Source organism: Lepisosteus oculatus, chromosome 3 (genome assembly GCF_040954835.1).
Source record: "Lepisosteus oculatus isolate fLepOcu1 chromosome 3, fLepOcu1.hap2, whole genome shotgun sequence".
Taxonomy (NCBI): Eukaryota; Metazoa; Chordata; class Actinopteri; order Semionotiformes; family Lepisosteidae; genus Lepisosteus; species Lepisosteus oculatus.
The window spans coordinates 41,119,887-41,147,783 of record NC_090698.1 but is presented as its reverse complement, the minus strand read 5'-3'; the positions used below and the strand labels follow the sequence as shown (position 1 = coordinate 41,147,783).

General features: G+C 37.2%; 1 protein-coding gene across 1 annotated transcript; it reads right to left on the bottom strand.

Annotated features, from left to right (window-relative positions):
- Positions 1 to 444: 444 nt before the first annotated feature.
- Positions 445 to 26,081, bottom strand: rgmb (repulsive guidance molecule BMP co-receptor b). The gene is made up of 3 exons (XM_006626728.3): positions 25,530 to 26,081; positions 16,706 to 17,223; positions 445 to 5,181 (listed from the first exon to the last, which is right to left on the bottom strand). The coding sequence occupies exons 1-3, from the start codon at positions 25,639 to 25,641 to the stop codon at positions 4,477 to 4,479; spliced, it is 1,335 nt and encodes a 444-aa protein (XP_006626791.1). The 5' UTR covers positions 25,642 to 26,081; the 3' UTR covers positions 445 to 4,476.
- Between the last annotated feature and the right edge of the window lie 1,816 nt (positions 26,082 to 27,897).

The window sequence follows — 27,897 nt, the reverse complement described above, 5'->3', positions numbered from 1 at the left end:
CAGGCCTCAGACAGAAATAGAACTGGTACTGACCAAGACCAGTTCCAAAGGGACATATGTATATATAAAATTTAAGTATGAGGATTAGGATTAAGTGTGTATTTGGGGGTGGCACCTGCAGTGCCGAGGCTCTGGGTACAATTCTGGGGCTGGGGTGCTATCTGCGTGGCTTTTGTATGTTCTCCTTGGCCTCCAAGTGCTCTTATTTCTTCCCACAGTCCAAAGACATATTTGCAGCTTAACTGGCTTCTAGGACAATTGTCCCTGGTGTGAGTATGTCTATGTGTCTGCTCCGCTGTGGAATGACATTCAGTCCAGTGTGTCAGATGCAATTAGAAAATGGATTGATAGTGTGTACTTGGAAAACATGGCACAATTATTTACATATATCTTAGTATGTAATAGAAATTAACAAAGACTTTATAAAAAATGGAAATGACAACATTGCTTGTTTGTTATTTATTGTTTTAAATAAAACACTCGAACACTTTTTACTGCAACCAGTAAAATAGTAAAACACTGAAGTAACAACTGTGGTCCACTAGGTGGGAGTACAATCACATCTGAAATAGGTTCCAACAGCAAGAATAAGGAGCTTTAACTTCTTCCTCTAACAGGACACCATGTTTATAAATAATTTAAGTATTTACACATTGAGCAGTCACGCTTTTCACAAAACAGATAACGGATATCTATACGCCACATTAAAAAAATAGAAATAAAAATGCTGACAAAGTGAAACACAAGATGAAGGTTTACTTTCGCAGTAAATTGCACTGAAATCAGAGGACCTCTACTGCCAGCCATTTTCTGTTCAGCTCCCAGTGTTCCATTTAAGTAAAAAAAGTTGCACAGATTACTGTGCTTGTCACAGTATGGTAGCAGCGCTTTGGCTGTGGCAGTAGTACCAAGTATTTGCAAATAACCAATGTACAGTAGCAAGTGTCAAGGGATAATTGAGGGGGGATTGTGTTACATAGCGCGTTTCTGGTTTTGCCTTGTGGCATTTGATGTATATTTTAAATTTAAATGCTCCATTACCTGAAGCAGCAGGCCAAGAGGCTGAAAGCCGGACATTAATTGATAGATAAATCTAACATAATGCAATTTCACAGAATTCTACCTTCTCCCTGCCCAAGGCAAATGGATTTCAGTGTCAGCAAAGGTTTAAATAAAATTAGATTTTCATGGGTCTAAAACACATGGCGCATTCTAGTGAAGCATATTTTTTTTTGCAAGAGGGAAGTGTTCTTTTTTTCAACATTTCAATCACTCTACCACAAATATCAAGAAGAAATTGCAAAAATATATGCAGAATTCAGTCAAAGGTTTTAAAAAAGGCTGCCATTAACTTATTCAAAGAGCACATTTCACCAGACAGTTGCTTTATAATTTAAAACTTCTAAAAGGTTAAATAGCAAAGGCTTTGCAATAAAATACACGTCTTGCTGTGTGGTCTTTTCTTTTTCAAATGAAGAAGGATGATATTTTTACAGAATTAAGTGAAGATACCTTTTCAAAAATCTAAGTACGACTGTCATAGATTACTGAAACACAAATACATGGGAGAAAAAATTAGGCTGAAATGTATGGCATGATTGGATATCAAACAGATGGAGCAGAAAAGCAGAGCATAATTTTGTGTTTTTTGGAATACACTTAATAAATATTTAAAAAAAAACTCACCATAAAAACTACACAGTACAAATACCTGCTTGGTCATAGACAAAGATGATTTCTTTTAAAAAGTGCTTTGGTTATAAATGAAAAGAAAACAGAAAGCAGAGAACTGAGGTTTAAAAGCACTGCAGATACCAGTCAAAACAAGAAAGGAAAGTCACAAGGCTACTCTTGAATCAAAAGATAAATTTTCACATTATTCTACTGCCAAATTACCTGTACACTTCACACTCATTAATATGTCTACTGAGTCTGCTGGTGCAGATTGAGTGCTCTGGAGTGCAGTGTGTGTCTTTTTTTAAGCTCATTTCTGACAATGAGAAGTGGAGGACACATTGTGAAAGCACAAAATCTATACTGTAGAGTGTACTTGTTTTAACAAATACACAGGAGCAGTTCATATTAACTATCATTAACACATTCTCTCCTACTACTCTCCATTTTACAAATCCTCCATTACACAAATGTTAATGCAAGGAATGTGCAATTTAGAAGGATCCATGTAAAAGAAGACCTTTTCCCTCAAGCATGAAATCAACTAAGTAATTAACATTTTATTGATGAATGGCTCCTTTCCTTCTTAATTTGTTATTATCAGAATGCAGTTTTGCCAGTATGCTTATTGTCTAAAAGAATGCTGAATCTTTAAGTTAAAAAGTGTAAAAACAATTTTCTGGCAAGAGAATGACTTCTCTGGCAACAAAGACATAAGAGTTCAAATATATATGTATTTAAGGAATGAATGAATATCAATTAATGACCTCAACTACACATTTTCTGTTATTCCTTACAATATCTGCCATTAAATCAAACAGGCAGGCAAGTATTTGTAGGAAATAACTTGGGCTTGTTTTCCAAAATAAGCATCAGAGGCATGAAATAAATTAAAGCTAGTATTGAACATGATTCAAGATTTGTATTCCTCAGCAGTGATTTGATATCCATGTAGAACGTCTGGACATCATACATAATATAATATGTACCTCTGTCCTTCAAACACCAATTGCTGCTAATACCTAAACTGCAGTGTAGCTGTTTCATTCCAACTCATACTAGGGATCTGAGCACAAAGACGAATAATCTTTGAATGACTTTGTACATCCCCTACAAATAAAAGGATCATATAAACCAGGACTTGGTAGAGAAGGCAATCACATGCTCAAGCCAGTTATGTAACATACTGTCCAGCACTGTAAGTGTGGGTGGTGAGCCACCCTCAGGGCCTTTCTTTCCCAATGTTTCCCACTGAGTTACACATTTTCCTGCCCCGCTGCCTGCCTTGCAGCTGTCCCTGGGCTGGTTGTGTATGTGGGGGGTGTTCACATCCTCAAGAGCAGGGTGCCACAGCTCCAGCTAAGTAGGCTTCTGCCAAAGAACATACTGTATGTAACACTTTGTGCACCAAACAAAGACTGAACAAAACAGGTTCAATGTTGCGTGTCTTCTAGGTTGCCACAAACATGTTTCACAATTGTCCTGCACTTGTCATTTTATAATCAGTCGATCTTGAAAAATCAACTGATTTTGTAAGGTCTTGGTTCACAGCAATGGCTCCTGTACTGGTCAGAGAGACTTAAGAAGGGCAGGCTCAGGTTTTATTAGACCCACCCACTTATTAGAGCGGTTCATCACTCCACACTACCTGAGGAGTTGGCAATGAATGGAGGAGCAGCACATCTCTTACTGACATTACTGGAAGTTGGAGAAATCGCTGTCTGCTAAAAAGCCGATAACCCTAACTCTATAATCTGAATTTTCGCCCTGGTAGTGCACTGACAAATTTGCACCATTGCTTATAGAATGTCCCTGCCACAGTTAACTAGTTAGTGAAACAAGGACAAACTCTCAATGTGTGGATCACAGAACTCAACTACGAGTTCTGAATGAGCTCCTTTACTGGCTGAGCCACTTGGGAGCCGCAGACATCTAACATAATACTTGATTCTGCAGACCTTTGCTTAGCAATCAAGACAGGATGCTGCACAAAATGAAATGGGTGGAACTACCAACAGAAGCATCATAATTATGTTTTTTCTATTTACCAGCTGTGGGGAAGTACTTTGATGGTATTTGCCTGTAGATTATTTCCTACACATTAATTTTTAATCTGTTTTGTGTACATTTACAAAATAACTCCAACCTATTTATACGTTTGATTCCATTATTCTAATACACAGAGGTTAATCACCATGAACATTCAATTATCATACTGAACGTTAAGCAAAATGAACATCGGATTAAAACCAAAGCTTCAAGCCCGAATTATGATGCTTATCCAGCTCCTCCGCTGTTCCCCAAAATATTATGCAATTTTAAGCGCTCCTAAATATTACGTAATTATGAGCTATCAGGCTGAAGGATGGTAGTAGTTACAGACAGCCCTACTTAAAGCATTACAAACTCACAAAGGCGCTGAATTAAAACAAAACAAAAAAAACTTCGGACCCCAAGTAAGTCAAAAAGTTGACAATCATAAAGAGACTCATCTCTAACTAGAGGGAACACTGTCAGCAAAATATAAAATAAAGTGCTTCGGTTAAAAAAGCCTCATTTTTGAGGTACCAAAATAAAAAAAAGAAAAACAACTACATCCAGCGTTCCTGAAAATAAAAATTTACACAATATGTACAATCAGGAGTGTTCTTTTTTTCTTTTAGGGTTCAATATCCCTTTATATACACAGTATATACATATATACCTTTTTTGTTTTTTTTTGTTTTTTTTATGTTTCATCAATATATTATGACAATATATATTTAATTTTTTTTTGTTTAGTTCATGACCAAAAACGTGATCCTACAAAAACACAGCAAGGAGAAAGCAGATGAGGAGTGTCAGGTGGAGGAGAGGAGCATGAGGAGTCAAAGAGGGGCCGGCGTTGCCTTCCCTGGGGAAAATGTGCCAGCGCTCCTTCTGAGGGTGAAGCGCCTCGAGATCCCGGAGGGCGCTGTAGGCGGCCGAGGTGAAATTGGCGTCTCCCGTGGTGAGGAGATCAAAGACGCAGGAGTGGAAGTAGATGTCCTTCACCTCGAGTTGCTCCTGACACTTGGCTGTGGCGCTCTCCAGCGAGAAGCCTCCGCGTGGCTGTAGGGGGAGGCTGTGCTGCTGCAGCTGCTGCTGCTGTTGGTGGCTGGGCTGGTGCAGGCCCAGGACGGGCAGAGGGAGGTACCCACCCTCGTCGATGCGCTCTGCCGTGGGGCAGCCGTTCATGCAAAGCTGCAGGTCCTGGGTCTCGTCGTAGGCCAAAGCCAGCTCCTCGGGCATGCGCACAGCCAGGGTCAGGTATCGGCCCACTTGTCGAACAATGACAGAGGCCCCGATGTAGTTCGCCTCGATCTCCACGTGCCGCCCAGCGGCCTTCTCCACAATCCACAGACTCCTGGTGTCACTGTCACCCCCACTCATCGTGCCGTCCACAAAGGCAGAGGGAAGGTCATCTGTCACGGCCTGGTACACCTTCTGATCGGTGCAGTCTTGGTAAGGTTTGAAGATGATGGTTATCTGAAAACACAAAGAGAAGATCACGCTTTTTTTTTACGGCCCTCTAAGTTTACGTTTTTTAATTGGACTAGGGTGTTGTTTTCTAAGAGACAGTTAGGGTACGAGATGGTATTGGAACGGGGGAAGTACTAACAGGGCCCTGGCTCAATTCCAGACCCAGGGAGCTATCTGTGTGGGGTTTGTATGTTCTCCCCATGTTTGTGTGATTTTTCTCCAAGTGCCCTGGTTTCTTCTCACCGTCCAAAGTAATACTGGTATGTTAAATGGCTTCTAGGAAATTTGGCCCTAGGTGTGAGTGTGTGCGAGTCTGTGTGTGCCCTGCGATGGACTGATGTCTTGTTCATGTGTACCCCACACTGAGCCCATTACTTGCTAGGATGGGCTCTGGCTCCCCAGTGACCCTGAATTGGACATGGCAGTTAGAATGGAAGTATTATGATATGGAACGCCCTGACCTAGTATTTGTTCAGACTATTCCAATTGTTTTCAGACTATATTTTTTTATTACCAATTAATGAAAACAGTCAATTGTCCTGCGGGTTAAACCACCCATTTGGGATGACATTTTTGTAAAGCACGACATTCAAATAAGAAATTACTATGCTACTATTTTGGGCTAAATTATTCTTAAGGAAAGTGTCCCTGTAGTGAAAAAACTAAATTGGAGATTGGCATTAAAACATCCTGCAAATCCTGAATCCAAAATAAAAAGGGACAAAAGCTAGTAAGAAAACAAATTAAAAGCAGGATAAAGTCAGAATAGCTCTATATTTCACCTCAGAAGGATGCCCTAACTCAGTTTCTAACATATCTAAATAAAGAGATTTTCATGACTTAATCCATTGAATTAAACAAAACCTGCAGGAGGACCAACATGAATTAATCCTTTGTTCAGGGTTTTCTATAGAATCACAATGGAATTCCATTTCTTTTCACAGATGTCATGACTTATTGCATGTTTAAAAAAAACAAACATTAATTTGCTTGCATGTAGGCTACCACTCCTCAAGCCACAGCTTTGAGTTCGTTAATAAGAGCAAAAACAAACGAAAGATTTTCACATTGCGATGCTACATAGCATGTAAATTAAGGTAAGTAGAGGTACTCAGAACATAACATATGCATCTCTTATCTTTTCCACACATAACAGTTAAAGCAAAATATGTTATGCTTAGATCCATGCATACATCCATTTTCGAATCCCTTATCCAATTCAGGGTCTAGGGGGAACCAGAGTCTATACCAGCGAGCAACGGGCACAAGACAGGCTACACCCTGAGGAGATGCCAGTTCATCACATGGAAAACAGACTGACACCAAAAACAAGTTTCCCAGAAGCGAGTTAACTTACTAATATGTCTTTGTACTGCAGGAGGAAACCTACGCAACCATGGGACAACACACAAACAGCACACAGGCAGCACCCCAGGTCCAGAACTGAACCCAGAGCCTCAGTGCTGCAAGGCAGCAATGTTAACCTTTGAACCACCATGCTGCCAGTTATGCTTAGATAACATGGTCAAACCAGCTATTCATCCTCAAGAGTCTAAGACTATGACCTATCCTGATGGGACTTAATGCCAGCAGGCGGTTGAGTAGAGTGGTATTCTCTAAATAGTGGCAATCTCTGAATAGCAGTCTTTGTCTCAGTGACACTAAATGAAAAATTGCATGTAACAACCTTTTAGAACCCAGAAATCAGCAGCACTTGGCTAAACAGGATACGCTAATAATTATGCACAGTAATGACTAACAGCAAACCCTCACAATTCAGTAGGTCAAAGCTGAAAGTGTTCTCACCAGTTCACCCCCTTCATTAAAGCAGGGTCAATCAGTGGCAGTTCAACAAGCCCATGTCACCACACTTGTTTCAGACTCGAATGAAAATGTTAATAAAGGGATTTCATGGAAACACCTGAGCAGTCAATTCAGATGAGTCTTTATATCAAACTGAGGGTAACACTCCCTTTCAGTTTTGAATAAACAAACAGCTTAGAATACAATAAAATTTACAGAAAATTAAAAAAATCTACTTTGGTTAGAGAAACTAAAAATCACTTTAATACAATCACAAAGTATAGGTTATGAGGTTAAATAGAGGCTCAACATATCAAAGTTATTTTCTTGCAGTGCCAATTGGTATTAAAAAGATGTGTGCAAAGGTAGTATTGAAAAGATTTACTCACAAGAAAATCATAATATTGATCATCTGATCTCTCAATCTTTCCAAGATATAAACAATTATACAGAGAAATAAATCATTTTGATGGGCATAATTGCACTTGCATGATACATCATGTTCCAGTTAGGACAAGGAAAGTATTTTTTTAATAATGTTTGGAACTGTGAACAAGTATTTTGACAGATTTTGTCATGTGGTTTCAAATATTCCCTGTGATTTGAGTCAGATAGTCGTATGGCTCACACATCTTGATCTCAGGCAAGCTCTTTAGACTTCTCGCCCTCCAAAAACATTCGGCAACAACTCCCATCCTATTTTCAAATGTACCTCTTTAACTACACCAACATATTTACTTCACACTAATTATTGTATAACCTAAGATAAAATAAAGGCTTTTCCTGTGTTAGCTGACATGTACAGTATATGTCAAAACAGACATTTCCATTTACCTCAAGACAACACACAAAGCACATATATGTGAGCATAATGATCATATACTGTATGCTCATAATAACCAATATTAAATAAGCCAAGTTTTTTTCTTTCTTTTTCAGGTTTGCACTGTTCATGAACTTCACCCATACATTACTGTGAGCACGAGGCCATACAGTGATTACTTCCACATGTTAAATCGCTTCAGGTTTTTCACATGTTTGTAAATTGATGATTTAACTGATGTTTTTAAAAGCCGCTGGACTGGGGGATTCCACGATAAAAGGCCACCACTAATATATGTTGCATTTCTTCTACAGTCAGCTATAGATAGAACATTGAGGAGTCATTATCACCATCTGGGACTTCAGTTTATCTCTTTTCACAGGAAATATCTGGAGAGAAAAAATGTTATGGTGCAGCACAGGAGTTGATGAAATACAGGGTTTGGAAGGGACATGTGAAATGTAATTTTCTGCTTTTTAGGAACACAATCAAATGTCACAACTAAAAAATCACCACAAAAATAATGCAGAAATGAGAGTGGTACCTAAAGTAGCACCTTATGCCTAACAGTTAAGCCATCAAAAGATGTATTCTAATTTCTATATATTTTGGAAATATATATATATATCCAGAATTTGCATTCTGTACTCTAATTCATATAAAATGTGTCTTAGGACTGTACTGCTGCCTGCCATGAAACCTTCTCCCCCATGTAATCAGGATAGATTAAAATCACAAAATGAAGTTTTATCCAGTGTGAGATTAATTTCATGATTCCTTTTTGTGTAAAACAGCTTCATATTACCTGTGCCACATCTCATTAAAATTGTACAGCTAAATAAATTCTTGTATTGATGCACAGAGTCTCTGATGCTGGAAATTAAACCATGTTTGTGTTGATGTGATTTTTATGTGCTATGAGTAACATTCGGTCTGGCTGTGAAGTTGGTGGCTATATTATACTTGCCTCAAACACCGTGGGCTTTGAGAAGCACCATGTGTATTGTCAAAAGCTGCACAATAGGGTGTGGTACTCCACAGTATAACCAGTCATTGCAAGCAGTACTGGAGGTCGACTGCTCAAATTTCAGAATTTGAAACTGCTTTGACTAACACTATGCCAAATTTTAATAATCAGATTTACATGCTGTAGCAGCTGACACAGGAACATCATAAGTACCTATTTTGTTAAAAATGAGGTACATTGTTCAGAAACTGTCCCAAAGGATACGTCACTGTTACGAGCACAGCCGGCATCAATTAATCCTCATTATTCAATCTCCTCTTCCTTCACTATTTAAACCCTCCATTCACTCCTAGTCCTCACTTGGTATTAGGAATCTATCCGCCTCCTGAGCTTGCATCGTACTCTACTTCTGACCACCGATACGAAGACCCATCTAGCCTTGGACTTCTCGACAATCCTTTTGTCCCGCCCCTTTTCGAACTCGTTTGCCTCGCTGAGCTCTCAACCCAGCTTCGACCTCGCTTGGAACTACTGATCACTCTGCTGCCGCGCCCTTCTCGGACTCGAAAGCCATCGGACTCTTTTAGAGATCCGCACGGGCTTCATAATAGCTCGCTCGCAACAGTCACAAACTGTGTTTATAATGGTGAAGCAAAGCCCGATGCCTGTTGTGACATATTTTGCATGGCCATTTATACAAAAGGCCAACAGAAACTTTTTTCTAAGGACACTAAGCTTCTTTAAGGTCGATAGAATTGTTTTAACACTTTTTTGTAAATCTCTCAGAGTTTTCACATATTGTTTTATCTGTTGGTTTAGCAACATCAGCACTAGAAACTGTTAATAGGTTGTTATTAGTGAATAGAAGCAGATAATCATCCATACATTTTCTCACTGTTTCTTCTAATTCAGGGTCTCTGCCACCCAGTAGACAATCAGAATATTAGCAAAGAGTTATGAAGCAGGCCAACAGCACTAAAAACACCGTCCCTGTGTGAACCTACATTACTCTTATTTGGGAAGACGCCTCTGTGCTCCAAGCTGCAAGGAGAATAGATACAGGAAACTTTATTCGCTGCCCAATGTCACTTTTGAATAATGTAAAATAATTATATTTTCTTACAGTTTTTTTTATAGGAGTGTTTGACCTGACCTCCTCGTTAGTGATGGTTGTTATGTTATATTGTTGTGCTGGACTCTGCCATTAAACAAACTTCCCCTTAGGGACCATAATAAAAGTTTTTATTGAACTGAACTGCATTGCATTGTAAGCATGTTCAGCCGACTCTTATCAATGACAGGACTTTCAGTTCTGTATGGAATATCCTTAGACTCAAACCTCTCTTACTTCTCAAAGAGTTTCACCAGCTGTTGCCTTTGTTAGATTGTACCAAACCATCTGATCATCAGAGCTACCTTTCTATAAATTTTAGAGGTAATAGTGTTCTTTGACATTGCTCATTTTGATAGAATTTGTGGTTTAAAATGTTCAGGTTCAGTAAATTTCTGTTTTGCTTATGCTGTTCACATTTCTCACTATATTTTAGGATTTATCAATGCCACATTACGTTCAGCATTGTCCACTTTCAAGTTAGCACAATTTTCTTAAAACATCATTATAACCAGTAACCTAATCAGCATATATGTAATGTCAGTTTGGTACCCCACTAGAAATTCTTAATACAGAGTCAACATTTGCATTTTTAATGGTAATAGTATCCTGCATTTACAAGACCACCTCTCTACAAAACAAAACACTAAGATTACAACAATTACGAAACATCCCTAAAATTAACTCAGTTACAACTCCTGAACTACAGGAACTTTAGAAGAGTTTATTTAGTTTAGTTTATTACAAATTATTCTAATACTGACCAGTACCTTTAACCTTTCATGATTACCATTCGTGAAGATAATGTAGCACAAGCCTATTAGTAATTCTTGCACATAGGATCTCATTGCAAATTTCTGTATATTAAAAATACAGTGAAATTAATCATTTTCTATTTTCCCCATGCAGATATGTTAATGAAATATCCTGGTTCAGAGGATATTCCAATTTTTTTGCATATTCCAAACTCTGGATTATTCCAAATTTATGTTATATGAGAAGATTTACAATTGGGAGGAGACCATTTAGCCCAGTTTTTTCAGCCTGTCAGTGCAGGATATTCTTTAAACCAACAGTATCTGGATGCTCTTACCAGAACTGATTCCATAAGAACAATATATTTTCTTTAACATTGTGACCATAACTGTACACAATATTCTGAGTGAGGCTTTACTAGTCCATAGTACAATTTTAACATCCCTTGATTTGAATTTAAACTGCTAACTATATATCCTAACATTTTGTTTTCCATGTGTATTGCTTACTCAGATTGAAGATATCAATGATGTCAACATAAATATCAGCATTTATCATAAGTAGCCTCTTCTAGCTCAGTATTTTTTAGTTTTTATTTTTATTATATGCATGCCAAACCCTGCACTTCTCTACATCATGTGCCATCTGCCAGGTGTTTGTCGAGTCTTGAATTCTATCTACATCTTATTTAATTTCATTTGCTACTTCTACCATGTTTATAATCCTCCTATTTTGATATCATCTGCAAATGTGACTAGTTTACTAACTATACCAGAATGTAGATCACGGATACAAACTAGGAAGATCAGTGGTCCTATTACAGATCCCTGTGCTACTCCGCTAATTACATCACCCTAATGTGAACATCCACTCCTTATCTCTGTGTATTCTCCATTGTCTATGTATTAACCAATTCTTAATCTAAATGCTTGTATTTTCCTTAAGGCCCACTACCTGTATTTTGAGAATTGATCTTTTATGAAGAATGTGATTGAAAACTTTCTGAAAATCTAAATGTACCATATCATATCTAAAATACTTGATACCACATAGTTACTTGTTCAAAGACCTCCTAACAAGTGTGTCAGTCAAAACCTACCCTTTCCAGATCAGTGTTGACCATTTCCTAGTATTAAGTTCCGATAATTGCTTCCATAACTTTAGACGCAATAGAAGTCAGACAAAATATAATATATATTGGTATATAATTACTTTGGTCAGTTTTATTACCCTTCTTGTTAACAATTTTCTAGCCTGTAAATACTACCCTAAATAAACCCTAAATAGTCATAGTGAAGCATTCAGTTATTTTTTTTATTTTTTTAAGAGAATATGAAAATAGTTTTTTTTTTCTAAAACCATCTGTAAAAAATACAAACATTTTTAAAAAGTGTTTTGCATACTGTGCCTAACACTACATACTCTACAGGATACATTATATAAATGTTAATCATTAGGGGAAAAAGTTCAGGAATGAAAGTTTACTTTTACAGAAGGCTTAGTAGAATTGTTCTCTGCACATTTATGGTAAACTTAAACCTCCACACTGCCTTTAGGAGCTAGATCTACAGCTTTTTACTTCTGCCTTCTTCCGCTTGTACCTAAATGCACCTGGTCAAAGTCAAAATGAGTTTATCTGATCTAAGTCTAAGTGTTAAAACCTTTCATCTTGGGAACAAAACATTAATTGTTTTCTGTTTTATCTTCAACCCTTACCACACAATACCTACTCAAACAGGTTGAAAGATATACTGTAGATTAGCTTACTGCATGCAAATATCTCAGGGTTACTTTTATTACTGGGAATTTTTTTTTTAGTTAACTAAAAGAAGCTTTGCTGTAAGGCTTTCCTAAAACGTCCCAGTCAAAAACAAAAGAGTCAAGGCCGAGAATGTGCTGCACAATTGTAAAAGCACTGGGAGTACACTGGGGAAGGCAGCTTTAACACAAATGTAGTTGGTAACTTTCTTTTAAAAGTATAATCAGGTCAGTTTAAAACAAAACAAACAAAAAAAATAGAAGAATGAGAATAATAAATAATTCTCAACGTTTCATTAGCACTACATATTAGGCCAAATTTACTGTACTGACATAGTAGCAGTCTTACATCCTCAGCCTGCAATGGGAGAGATTTCCAACTGTGGCTGATGGCACTGTTTGTGACTGGAAACAGATGGGACAACTATAATGTTGATCTTGGTGATATGCAATAGGCAGACTGACAAAGTCAATTTTTAAAATGTGGTTGACACAATAGCAGAGCCTCAGTCCTGGGGAGGGGGGTGCCAAGCTGTTAAAAACAGTAATAGGATTTTTTTTTCTTTTGTTATCTGAACTGGCAAGAATTCATGGTCAATCCTCTCAGTTACTGTGGCATTTACTCTGTGAGCCAGGATGTTACACAACACTTCGATCCTGGGAACAGTGAAAGGCGAGCGAGAAACAAGTTAGGAAATTAATCCACCTCATCACCTGCAATGATAAAAGCCTGCCCACTCTGACTGCAGCGAAGGTTAAAGAACTGCACAACAGAGTAAACTGAAACCAAGCAATTATTCCAGCAAAAGTGAACATTGCTGAGGAAACTGTATCTTTAACTTGAAACAAAATCTGAGCTTGACTGTAGAACATTATTGGAAAATAAAATTTAAAAAATGCTGTAATGGCTGCTTTGCAGCACACTGGCAATTTGCCTGCCTAAATCTGGCATCCTGTGGCAGTGTATAAGCTGATTGAGGAGCAATGCAGCAATTAAACATCAGCAAAAAAATCAAGCACTTCTATTTTAATTTTCCATGAGCAAACTCTGCTAAGCAAAGGGGTCTGTTACATCAATATATGTAGTGTAAGAAGAAAATGGGTTATTTCTAAGGATATATATATATAATGTTATGTATGCTTTAAATCATTGTTATTATAAGTCCTTCAATAGCATATATTCTAGCATATCAGCAGAATGTCCATGTCCTACAAATTCAAAGACGCATTCATGTTTATTTAAAGATACGATGTGCATGACATATGATTAGAACAGAAATGAAAACACAGAAGCTGACATTGATGATTGTTTAAAAATGCAATGACTAAAAATGTGACTATGTTTAAAAAAACTGCAAATACATCCATCCATTTTCTAATCACTCTTATCCAATACAGGGTAACTGGGGAGCTGGAGCCTATCCCTGCAAGTAACAGGCTGAAGGCAGGATACATCCTGGACTGGACACCAGTCCATCGCTGGGCAGAAACAGACAAATGCACATACGTACCAGGACTAGTTTTCCCAGAGGTCACATACCCTACCAGTATGTCTTTGGACAGTGGTGGGAAACCAGAGCACCCACAGGAAACCCATGTGAACATGGGGAGAATATACAAACTCCACACAAATGGCACCCCAGGAATTAAACAAAGGGCCCCTGTGTTTTGAAGCAGCAATGCTAACCACTGTGCAACTGACCGCCTCTAACAGCAAATACATAAGAAAATGAACAATCAAAAAAAGAAATACAGCTTTAATGATGGATTAGGCAAGGATTCTCATTTTGCACAAATTTCATGACTCAGAAAATTCAGATGGTTTTGTTGTCCTCCATCTTGAAGCCTAAGAGGAGTGATTAATTTTGTATTTTTGATTCGTTGTCTAATATACCAATTCCAACCCACTTCAATTTTTTTAAAAAAGAACAATACTTCAAACATGACCATACCCTATTAAAAGTGAAACAAAGAATTCCAAAGAAACTGAGCACTCGTTAAGGAAGATCAGTTCATCAGTTGAAAAAAAGACTTCAACAACACTTCTGTTGTTATCTAATAATAATATTATAATTGTTTCCAAAGATGGTTAATGGAAAAAATAAGATGTTTATGTGAATTAATTTAATGCCCGTCTTCTTTATATTTACAATTCACAACAGTATTTTCTAGAAGTAATTAATTTTCAATCAATTAGTAACCAGCTGGAGAACAAAAGCATATCTTTAAATTTACAGAATATCTTTAAAGTGGATTTTAACCAGATAAGTGGATCAGCAAAAAGAGGTGAATTCCCAATGAGCTGTGTTACATTAAATACTGTATTATCTTCCCTTGTCTTTTTAAAAGTCTAAACAAATAAGACATGTTAATGGGATTAATGCAATTCCACACTACGGGTGAAAAAGTTGTGTGTATATTCTACTACAAAGTTAAAAAATTCATACATTTCCTGTTCATATATCAATTCAGACTCTGTTTATCAAAGCACTCTAAATGGAAATGACTCTCTCTCCAAACTTTCAGAGCGAGAAGTTACAGTTCTCTCACCGCAGAATGCCGAGAGACAGTCTTGAGTGCTTGGTCTTTAGTCTGGCTGTGTGAAATGTTTGGATTGGATTTGTAATACTGCATTCTAAGGACAATATTCAGTCAGTCCTTAAAGTGCTTCTCAAAGGTTAATATACGATTTCTTAATGATCCTTATTTTGAAAATACATATCTTGTGTGCTTAATAATCTTTCCATATATGAGTAGTAGGAAGTAGGTTATACAGTACTGTTGCACTTGGCATAATGAGGGGGTTCCTTAAAAGTTAGCACACTAAGTAATGAATGAGTGCTGTCTGAATAGAAATGTGACAGACATCAGTGTCTGGACCACTTAGAAAGTCTAGCTATTAGATCTAAGCCTGGAAACCCTGATGTGTTTTTGAGCTGCACTCTGTTAAGGAAACTGCCAAGAAACACCAGGTATTTCTTTTCACTTCCAGAGTATATAGTAAGTATGCAACTTAATGTATACAGAAAAGCTTAAAGACATTCCATAAAGTAATTCTAAGCATTTTTAGTATGTCTGCCACAAAATGGACCACATGACAGGATTATATATACAAATCCCCCCCAAAAAGAAAAGTAATCTAAATATATTTCTTGGTTAGGAATGCTGCATGATTAATAGTTAAGATTTGCCATTCTTACTAAATATACAAATAAGGCACATTATTAGTCTCCACTCTACATAGGCCTTTTTTTCAGAACCTTGTGGCAAAGTGTCAACAGTTCCTTCACTCTTATAGAAGGAAATTCTACAGAACAAAAATGTACTTCAATGATGGAATTAAAACATTAAATTACAACATACAGTAACACATCAGAAACAGAATTGTTGAGTTATATGCAGGCTGCAGGACTTATTCCAGAGAATTTAACACTGATCTAAAAAAAAGAGCCTCTCTGCCAGCACTCCCTGAGCGCTTAGTATACACACACAGGGAATGGACTCTTGGAGATTTAACCACAGAAAAGCGATAGTTAACCAGGCATGAGTTTCAAGAAAAGCATTATCCACCGATGGCGATCTGGGGGTTTTTCAATGCTCCGTTACCCCTGAAACCAAACAGTTACTGTAAGGATATTGAACAGGTGCTCTAGTACAATCACGAAATCTGCTTACCTATTCTCACTTATGTCCTGGATAGATTCCAATAGGATAAGTGGGCAAGGAGAATCTACTACCCAGCAGCTATTCCTGTTAAGCTTTTCCAGTTCTGAAGATTGAGTGTTAAAAACCTATTAGGACATCTGATTTAAGACAGATGGTTGAGCTCCCAGACCAGAACATACTACTATACTTCCTCTACCTTGAAACCAACCCAAACTATTTCCTACATATGAAAGCCCCCAACCTTTTACTCCAAAGCTGCTGGGATACTGTCGTCGGTTTCACCTTACACTGCTAAAGACCAATGTGGAAAATGTCCACATGGGTCAAACTCTGAAATGTTTTAAAAGATGTGTCAGGTATGAGGTTTGAAGGCAGGATCAAAAAAGACCAAGCAGTGTATCCATATGCAAGTCTTGCGAGAAGAAGGTGCTTCAAAGTGGAAAAATGAATATGAAGATCAAGCTGGACCAAAACCAACATACTGTGAAGCATTAATAATGATGGGGAAGCATTAAACTCATACAGAAGCCTACAGACATGTTCAACAGAAAGTCAAAAGAGGTGTCACATTACATCTTGGATTTTGCATTAATTTACTACAGAAAGGCACTGAATGCATACAAGTCTGCACAACAAACCTGCCTACCTTATTAGTTGCTGTGGCGCTGGAACCGGGCACTACTGGAACATTGGTTACTTGCACTGACAAGTAGTTGTTGTCGATCAGGGGCCAGGCACCCTCTACCTTGCAGGTCTGGAAGTGGTCCTTGAAAGTCCTGAGGTGGGGATCTCCAAACAAGCCACAGAAGAGGTAGGTGGGCTGAGCGTGCTCCTTAGCCTGGAGGTCCCTGCTGTTGCCATGGTGGCGGCTGTGATAGTTGCAGGGCTCGGCAGCGGTTTCCGGGTGGGTGGAGGAGGTAGGCCCGTCCTTGGAGCAGTTGCGCTGGCTCATGAGATCGCTGATGCCCAGCATGGCGGAGTGAAAGACAAGGTTGCCACGGCAGCTCTTGGAGGTGCGGTGGGTGCAAGCGGAGTAGGCCCGCAGCGCCTTGCAGAACTCGGTGTCGAAGCCATCCAGGGAGGGGTTAAGATGGGACGTGAGGGACACAAAGTCTGTTGTACACTTCTGGATTCGACATTGAGGGGTTTGCACTTGGCAGTCTCCTGGAAAAAAAACCCCAACAATAATAAAAATATAACCTAAGTCAACAATACTGTACATTACATTGTCACAGTATGCCAGAGAACAGAATGAGATAAACTACAATGAAAGCTAAAATTTAACGGTCAGGCCACTTTTGCTATTTTTCAGTAGAGCAGAGCAGTATTTGTATTTTAGCATGCTACATTTGTGTACAGTTTCAAAAAGTAATTAAATGTCTACTTTTCAAATGGTTTTTCATTACTTTAAGACACCGGCATTTTAATCATTCGTATTTTACCTCAAGATTGTGAAATAGTGCAAATAACATGAACACATAAGTAATGATATGGTAGCTTTGAAAGCTTTATTATAGCACTCTACAGATAAGAAAATCTTCACCACAATCAAAACACCTTTCTAGAAAAAAAAATCCACTCTTTAGAAAGCTGAATCTATTTTTGCTAGCAGTTTTTTATTATTTAGACAAACATAATTTTGACAAGGAGAACTGTTACAGCCCATTATGTTTACCAGGTCATGTCAGCCAGTGTGTGAAGTTCCCTTTAATCTTGGTAACAAGCTATAAAACCTAAATTAAGTTGCAGTCATCGGAAAAAGAAGAAATGAATAAGCAAAAGCCGCTGATAAAGCCCAATAAAATCTAATTGTAAATAAAGCAAACAGTAGCATGAGTTTCAAAAAGCTTGAGTTATATTTGAACAGTTAAAAGGGGAATGACAACTGTCAATGTAAAAATACTGTACTATATCAATGCTATTTAATTTGGGTTTATTTCCTTACACTTATAACTTATAATGTCCAAAGCAAAGTCATAAGTGTGTAACATCTCCTCACTTAAATGAGTATACTTGCCTTGTTTAATGTAAATCTGTATAAAAATAAAAGATCTCAGTCTATTTTTTTATTTTACATTTTACTTTCATAGCATAATGCAGCTCCATTAAACTCAAATTCTTTGGGGTCAGCAATCAATTCTGGGAAGAATTGTGTTTTAATGTAGCGTGTGTGGTAGACATATTAAACAACACTGATTAGATGCATTAAATTTGTCTGGTTGGCTCTGGCCAACAACTCCTAAATGATCACTTTGATCACAATTGTCACAAACAACTAAAAAGCTATTTATATAAACATTAAAGAACATACGTTTACAAATAACAGAAGACATTTAGTTTGTTTGGTAGCTGCTTGATCAAAGGGTCTTCCCCAACCAATTTCTGAAAGATGCCAAGTTATATATTATAAGGTATAATAGGTACTGCGCATCAAAAGTTAATAACCTTTATAACTTAAGTTATAGTCTACCATGATAGGCTTATAAAGCCTATTATAAAAGTATACAAGTCACAGGGTAGCACCATGTAAAAGGAAATAAGCTGTACATCAGTGATGCAAACTTCCACTAAGTCACAGTCTTAATGGATTGTGTTCCATTGCTCTCATAGAATCTCGTAAAGAACATGTCTGACTATTTTGTAAAAAAGGTACAAGTGATGAGTAGCATCAGGATAAGTGTTGTCCTGTTGGAATGTTGTCATATAGGATGCTCCCACAAGAGGGGCAGCAAGTGAAATCCAGGGAGATGATTACTTACAGCATAGTGCAGCCAGGTCTCATCAATTATTAGAAGTGGAGCTCTGTAGCGAGTAGATGCTCTTGAACATACTACAACACCTGGCCCCCCAATTGATATTGGCAAAGTGCTGCGACTTGTGGCCCATGTATGATAGATTGTGTTGGCTGTAATGTCTTGCCATGTTGTAAATTGCTGTGCATTTTTTAGACTTATTCCACCCTCCAACATTCTAGCTGCCTACATTGTTCTCTTCATTAGCACGACATTTTGGTTTTCTACATCTTTCTGTCTTTATTGTCACCATTCATAATCTGTGGACATAGAATCCTCTTTGAGACTAATTAGGTGAATGCTTCATGTCACAGTCAAAGTCACTTGAGTGTATGACATCCAAAACATTTAATCAATATACAAAATCACTAAACATTATTTTACAGAAACCATCTATGTACATTGAGGATAAGAACATATTCATGCCCAGTATATATTTTGCAAGTTCTACAATAAATGCACTTATCCACAGAAATAAGATTTTACTGTATTTTGTTTTAAGAAATAGTCACAGAAGCTATTCAAATGCTAAAATGAGACCATTAAACAAAAAAACACGTTCCTCCTCTGTTTTTGCATGCGTCTGCAGTATGTCTAACAAGGATAAATGATGCATCGACCATTGCATCACATTCATGTCAAATAAGTTTTTTTTGTTTAAAAGGTCTGGGCCTTTTCCAAGCAATGAAAGTATTCACTCATCCCATCTTTCTTCCTTTACTTTAAATACTGTGGTGCATACTTCTCTAATTAAATTTTCAATTAAATGAGCATAAAAAAGAAATTGAGGATACAGAAAGCACGATATACTCACAGGCCCAAACTCTGCTAAACTAAGAACTCACAACAAGTTATTGGTGATACAATAACAGTATAAAATAATAACATTGGCAAACATAACATTTGAAAGTTCGACGATTAAGATAACCCACACAAAGGATGATTGTTAGTTACAAATAATGTAATAATTGTAAACAATAGTTCTTCATATAAAAAAGTATTTTTTGCTTACTTATTGCTTATCAATAAAAAGGACATCTGCACTGTAGTCAAACTACATTACAACTCTACAGCTACAAATCAAAAGATGTCAAACACTTGACTGAGGCTACACCAATTACATATTTCTATTTGCCGTGTACTAAAAATACATAAACAGTTGAACTAGTGTAAGACAGTTAGCTGCCAATAAATCATACCGTACAAGAAATGAGTCAGAAAGAGCATATTTGATTATTAGTTAAGCTAAGCATATCCTACATTCTGTGTGCACTTCATTGAGAGCTTGTCACTGGATTTTCAACTGATCCTTTATACAGCTGAAGGAAAAGCTTCACTTCAGGTTTACTGCAATGAGGCCCTGTACTCAATGTTTTTACTCTTTTTTTTATTCTATAGTTGCCTTGACACTGGTAGCATGACATAAATACCCAGACCTTAAAATATAATGCTCATGCTCCCTGGCTCACAAATGCAATTTTATACTTTAACACCACTGTGACAGTACTGTTATTCCTAATAATTTGGCTGAAAACCATGCGAAAGGTTCAAATTATCTACTATAACTTGAAAGGGGGCTTAACCAAAGCGTTTATATTGTGTATTTCTATAGGCCTTTTTCTGTCTTTTCTTAATCAAAATACAGTGACTACACAGTTTCATCATTAAACTGTAAAGCTGCAACATTTAGATTCAAACATGAGAACTAAGACCACTTACTGCATTTTGCTGCTGACAGACCCACTTAGTAAAATAAATATGCAAAATTATACAGTCTAACTCTTCCCATAAATGTGTGAGATGTACTGCAACGATGATGTATTTTACATGAGCAGGGATTGTTACCGATAAAAGGATCTCAGTAGGATTTAATGTATTTGTAACCAAAGCCAAGTTTGGAAACCATGCTCGTAGCCTTATCAGAGACTGCAACAGAACAGAGAAGCTTTTAATGAAGGTAAAGTGCTCTTCCATTCCATCCGCCCCAATATCTGCAGCATACTCATTCGCTTATGGACTTCTAATGCAGTTACACTAATACCAGAGCCAAGTTTCAAATTAAATATGCCTTGCAATCAATAGCATTTCTATCATTATTTGAACTGTTTACTGCGGACCGCCCCCTTTCCGGCTACAATCTACGATTTGTTTTATATAACCCTGACTGTATCGCACTATTACATATCAGTTTAAATTATCAAATTAACACTAACTTTCAAAGGGAAATTCACTTTTTTCCCCAACAAAAAAAATCAAAGGTATTGTTTTGCCAGATGGTGGCAGTAGAACTTCATAATTTGTGTCGAAACCTAAGATGCCAGAATTTTACATTTAAATTTCTACTAAACCACATGTCAAAGTACAAATGTTAAGCCACAGAAAACTATTTTATTCTTTTTAATTAGACTGGGTACCATAACATGAGAAGAATAAAAATTAAGTCAAAAACTATGTTTGAACAGTGCAGGTTTATCCTGTTTCCGTGTATATGATAAAGATCTCCATATCACTAACTACTGTATGTTTTCTGTAAATTATTATTAAATATTGCACATTTTAAGCAAACTGATTAACATTCTGCAATCCACTGTGAGACTCCAACACTACTGAGGAATGATGAGCAGTCAGTCTCCTGCTAGTCCAAACAAATGGACATGTAGCCCAGCTAAAATATGTCTCTGACAAGTGGCAACCAGAAGTAACATGAGGACAACAAGCTAGAAATGGAGTGATGATAGTGGAAAGAAGAGCAAAATAATCTGTGATTGTAAGTGAGAAACATTGCTTGCCAATGTTCCAACCCTGATTTCAGAGAACAGGAACATTTCAACATGACATGTTGAAAGGTTTTTAGTATATTGATAAAAACAAACATTAATTTACAGCCTGAAAAAAATCATGACTGTCCTGATTCAACAAGCAAACACTTCAAAAGTCAATAAGCATTTTTATATTCTGTTTTGCAAGTTCTAAGAAACCTCATTGTCACCTCAGTGAGGTCTCAAAAAGCAGAACAAACAGGAAACAGATATGAATTTAGCACCTGAATCTAGAAACTGTAAACACACTGCACCAATATGTATATGCACACTGCTGTATCTACTCCAAAAAAAATGTAATGGAATAAGTCTTAAGAAATCAATTGTGTTCCAAAGTCAATGCATATAACAGGAATTATCCAGTACAAAATTAAGAAAAATAGAAAAGGATTGTTTTTCCTAATATACTATAAACATTCATTCTTTTATGTTAATAGATTTTTGCAATAAAACAGAGAAAAGGGCTGTATTGAACAGAAACTATTTAAATTTACCACCAAAAACATGTCTTGGGCTACTGACCTACTGGAGATGTCATTCAGATGAGAAACCTTGTAAAACCCAACCCCCCAGTTTTGCGGTTGTTAAAATTCACTCCTTGAAAAAGCACAGGGATTGTTGACCCCCTGTGCCCTGGCCAAATTCCACATCTTGAAATTTCACTTCTGCAACAGTGACTGGGCCCCTTTGAAAAAGCTCAAAGGGCTACCCTGTGTAAATACCTTCAGCAACCTAATTGCATTAAGGGTGTGCTCTATGCACAGACCAGACCTCTTTTTTCTCCAAAGTAGGAACCACATGTTAGCTGAGCAGAAAAAGAAAGAAGTGTTGCTTGTTTGCATTTTGTCTCAGAGTTACAGTTAGCTCAATGTTATTAGCCACCAAGAACTTTACTTATATACAAAAACATATTTGTCTACCCTCTCCTCATTGAAGAAGGCTCGAGTCAGCATTTAAGCTTTTTTCAGTTTCTGGGATTTCACAAAAATAACTTTCCCCCCCCCCAGTATAAAGACCGAGACAATCACAGAGAATCTTGTTCTCCAGAACTACTCCAGAAGTGTTTGTTTATATGTTTTGTTTGTTTACATAGTCCATTGGCAAACCATGGCATTTTGTCTTGGAGAATATTTCAAGATTCAATCAATAAAACAAAACACTCAAAGCCTTTTCTAGGATGTTTTTTATGCTTTAGGGGAGTGTTTTTCAATAAATCTTAAATACATAATACATGTTTTCAAATGCAGGGTGTAAAAACAACATTTCTATTAGAAACATGAGTTTCATACAATGTTTTTTTTTTCATTTTCAGAAAATGAAACCAGCTAGCAGTTAGATCACGACAGAAATAAACTACTTAATAAACAAAAGATTTTAACACACCGTGTTTTGCAAAAGCAAACAGCCTGTATTGTGATAAGGACATGGAAATATTTATTTCTCCCTATGAACACCTTTCTTGTTACGTTGTTACTGCTTTATGCTAGAACATTTACATAGGGCATTTGAGACTGACTTGTCACTGAGCTCCTACAGACGAAAAGATCAGAAATATCCTCTTGTAATTTTGATTTCATTGAGTGGTCTTCTGAAACGTTCGTGACAGTAGCTGAGTAATCAGCAACCAACCTGGTGTTTAAAAACAAGAAGATACACTGATGGAAACTAATCCAAACTACCCTTAATGTACGCGACCCATGATTAACAGCTCTTCATGTCAGCTGCGTCTGGGAATATGCTACATTTCTGTACTTCCTTATGTAACCAATATCCCTCCAGTTCTATCTCTGCTAAAGCAATACATGATTTTAAAAACAAAAAACATTACGTTTAATGGACTACAGTAATAGCCTAGCTGTCCATACGGAGAGATCAAGTGATATGGTACTGCAATTCACATTTCTATTTCCATCTACATTAACCGGTTTAATCGTGGGTTTATTAAATTAAGAATACCAGTGACGTACACCTAGGACTGCGTACATTCACTGAACTCTAAAAAAAAATCTCAAGTATTGTAAAAAAAACACACAATTTACAACAGCCTTTAATTAACTTATCACGCTATTACGGATGTAAAACATACACCTAAGCATTTAAATATGCAAGACAAATCGTTTTTGAATCGGCACAAAACACAAAGCACAATGATGAGAATCATTTAAACAACTTAGAAGAATACAACAAAAGATTAAGACAAAAGGCAATCATACAACACAATCACTTTCAATTACTTTCTTGGTAATGGTCTATGCACACCCCACCGGGAATGAGAATTTAATGCTTAACTTAAATGCCAACATCCGAAAGAGTTACTCGAAAAAAGTCTATACTGAAATGAAGAGCTTGCAAAACCCTGTATATATAAGGGTAGGTTTTTGGAAGAAAAAAACAACTCAGGACACTAATAAATATACCATATGACAATTAAACATATCGAAAAATGTTCAGGTACTCAATGCTAAATTTGGAAACAGATATAACCTCTGCCACTTATGTGCATTTTAAAATGTTATTGTTAGTGTATGTCAGTTGCACTGCGTTTCATATTAAGTACCCTTTAACTTTCTAGAATAGGTTAACCTGCTTTTTGTGTAGAAACTATCAATAGAGATTACGTCCAGCCGCCGGAGACCATGTTAAATTAATTATGAAGGTGTGACCGTTCTATGGACACCCAGCAGCATTCCATCTCCATTAATTTATAATGGCAACGCACACTCGGTATGGTCAGGACACCCAAAGTGTAGCAGTTGTCAGAGAGCCAAGTAAAAACAGGGCACCAAATGTGTAGAAATAACAGGCTCCTATTCACAAGCCAACGCGACCTCAGAAGGGTCGTTTCAAACAGTTTAATAGAGCACTACACTTACAATGGTCTTTACTACCATTTGAAATTCACTTGGAAAGAATACACAAGCTCATCTATCTATATATATATAAAGGGTTTTTCATGCTCAGAAAGAACGAAAATTAAAAGTTGAATTTGATATTTCTCATTTTGACGAAACGATTCTAGTGTTTTAAAGGCTGCAGACTGCAACAGCGTATGGCAATGCTGCACATTATCCTTAAAGTAATCCAAATTAAAATAAAGGTAACTACATATCACTGAATTCATTACTTATTTGCATTCAGTGTCCGGATTCACAACTACTGGGGGAACCACTTAAAAAGGCAGAATAATTATACAAATGTAAAATACAGTAAGTAAAGTTTAAAATACATTTGAAAAAGTATTAGCGAAATTAGCTATGTTGCCGTTTGCATTTAAGAATCTGTTTAAAGGACGTTTACACGAGAAAGGGAAACAAGAACTCTTGATTTTTTAACCTTAGAAATACGAGATAAATCTTTTAGTTTTAATTACACTGCGAAGAAAAATGCGACTATAAAAGGTGACATAAATGCAAAAAAACATGATATATTTTGTTAAAGAATCCAGTTTTAACAGTATAATACTAAGTTTATTTTATATAAGATTATATTATATAACGTATAATAACGCTTCAAAATACATATGGAAAACAATCCAATGTATCTCTGTAAACAGGTTAACTGCAAAAAAGCCCAATTAAATTAAGATAATATACCAAATGAAACATGCGTACGTTTCCATATTTGTGTATTACATTTTTATTATTAATGGCTATAGTAGTTGTCAATCATTCACCTTGTAAATTGCAAAATCATGCCAAAGAAACGCTTTACATTAAACTGCAAGTCCATCCCACGTAATCGTACGCGCTGTACTTATAACAAAAGTTAAAGAACAAACTAGCTAAAGTGATGAAGATACACATATAAGGGGGGTTAATTCCCATAAGAAAGACTTTAAAAGAATAATAAAACAAGTTACCTATGTAGACCCTGGAAGCGAGAGCGATCAGGACCAGCAGAGAGAGAAGAGGAGATGGTAGGAGGAGGCGATCAGCCCCGGGGTAGTAAAATCTGGCTTTCCCCATACCCATCCATCCAGGTCGCGGTAGTGAGGGACTCAAATACTCCACGGGAGGAACAGAGGTGGACTTGCGGCAATGCCGGGAAATCGGGCCTCTGCTCTCCCCTTTCCCACTGCGCTCCAGACGCCTCGATCGCGCAACTGCATTAAAAACGGATGGGAAAAGAAAATGTGTGAAAGTACAGCATATGCAGAGCAGCACTAAAAAAAAGTGGAGAGAAAATTCCAAGCGGCCACACTTCTCGTCCGAACACCTGCAGGACACCAGTTCGCTAGCCTTTTTGGCTGCTATCTGACTGACTCTGCCACTCGTCACGGCTGCGATCAATCTCAGCTCTACACTAACCCCAGACACGCACACAGCACATCTCTCTCTCACACACACACTCGGAAAATCCACCCCCCTTTTCCGAGTGATCAATCGCAAATCAACCAAACCCTGGCCGGCACTTGAACGGAACACCCGCCCCGCACAAGCACACAGGCACCGCCCCAACAGCGGCTGGAAGGGATCCCGAGGGACCCGCTCGCCAGCGGGGTAGACTTGTTCAACCATCGGGGGGAAAAAAGACCCCTTTTAACCCTCGAGGCTCGATTTAACTGTGCCTCCCCCCAAGATGGTTACATGTGCATTTTTTATATGAATTCTGAATTGTAGTGTGTTTTACAACATCGGAGCAATGAGAACTTTATTTACTGGTATCACAGCCTTACGGAAATTCCTGGGGGTATTTTTGTGGCGTTTTTAAGGAACTCCTCCTGGTGAAGCCAATCTCGAATAATGTCCTGAGAAGATAATATAAAATATTATCTTAGTTGTCAGCCAAGTTAGGTGTTTCTTGAGACAACAAATAGCTTGAGCAAGGAACAGGAATTACTGTAAATCGACGTTCATACCGCTTGTTTATCAACAGTACAGGATCAGGGGTTTGAGGCCCCCTCTGAACATCTACTGTATATGGAACGTGTCCTGTTCAAAACTTTGCAGAATGAATACATTCATAAATGTCAGGTTGGGTAAACATTATACCTATGGCAGTGTTCAGTTCTCTGAATACAATGTAAGTTTTTTTATTGTAGGTTTAAAACAAATCTTACAGAAAATAAATAACCATCCAGTCTTAAAAGCATACAATCTATTCCAGCGACGCTTTTTTTATGAGGATGATTAATAACTACGCGCAGGGGGGTGGATTTCTATTTGCATTCTAAAGCTGGAGTGACGAGCAACTCCAAAGGCGAATTGAGAATTCATGCGAACTGCTGTTAGCATAGGAAGACCTGCATACATGTAAACATGTATTCATGTGTTTAGTATGTCTATAATGTAACTAGCCTGTCAGGCTAATTCAGTGATCTTGGTATTCACATGTGCAAAGACTCAAGAGGGTTTTTTTTTGTCTCACAAAACCTGATAGTACACGGTGTGTCGCATTAATTATACCCACAGAAGATATTTCGTGATGTCTTTCTGCTGCCCTGTAAATGAGACGAATGCACTCAGTCAAGCAAAGTCCTTACTTCATAACTTAAGTATATAAACATGACCAGAACTGTTTCAATACCTTCGAAACGAAGGTCACAGTTAATTTTTCACCATGATCAAAGCAGAGAAAACCTCAACTAACTAGTGAAGTATTTACAAGAGTATGCTTTTAATTTTTTTTTGTAAAAGGGGTGATATCAGCTACCTAAAACAGACCACCTGTCGCAACCGACCGCACAAGGATGCTTATGAAATTCTGAGTCAATGTTTTTCTTTGTAGAATCTATGGGTAAAATCAAGACAGCTACTTTTCATTGGTTACAGTAAACGTCAATCGCCACTCCCCACAGCTGTAAACTCAAGAGATATGACTTCCCATATCAAGATCGGTTGAGATCTACCCGATAGACAGAAGTATCTGGTTTATTGTGGGATTTAACGGGACAAAATTATAGAATATACATTTTAAACGCTAATCGCACGCTTATATTTGTTGAAAGTAACGTGTTACCGTAAAATGTAGTACTGTTCAGTACTCTTCAGTGTCATACTGTTTTAGTTGATCATTTTTTAACTAAAGTTCGAGGAAAACTGTAAGAAACAGGCTTTTATTGACATTTAAAATTTTGTATAGTGGATAGTTATACATCGTTAAGAATTTTTATGCATTATATATTGTATTACTAATTGTTATGTTTCAGATTGAATGCAAAATATCCACATTTTGATTATAACGAAAATATTTTAATAAGACGGTAAACTATAGTTTGTATTTTAAGA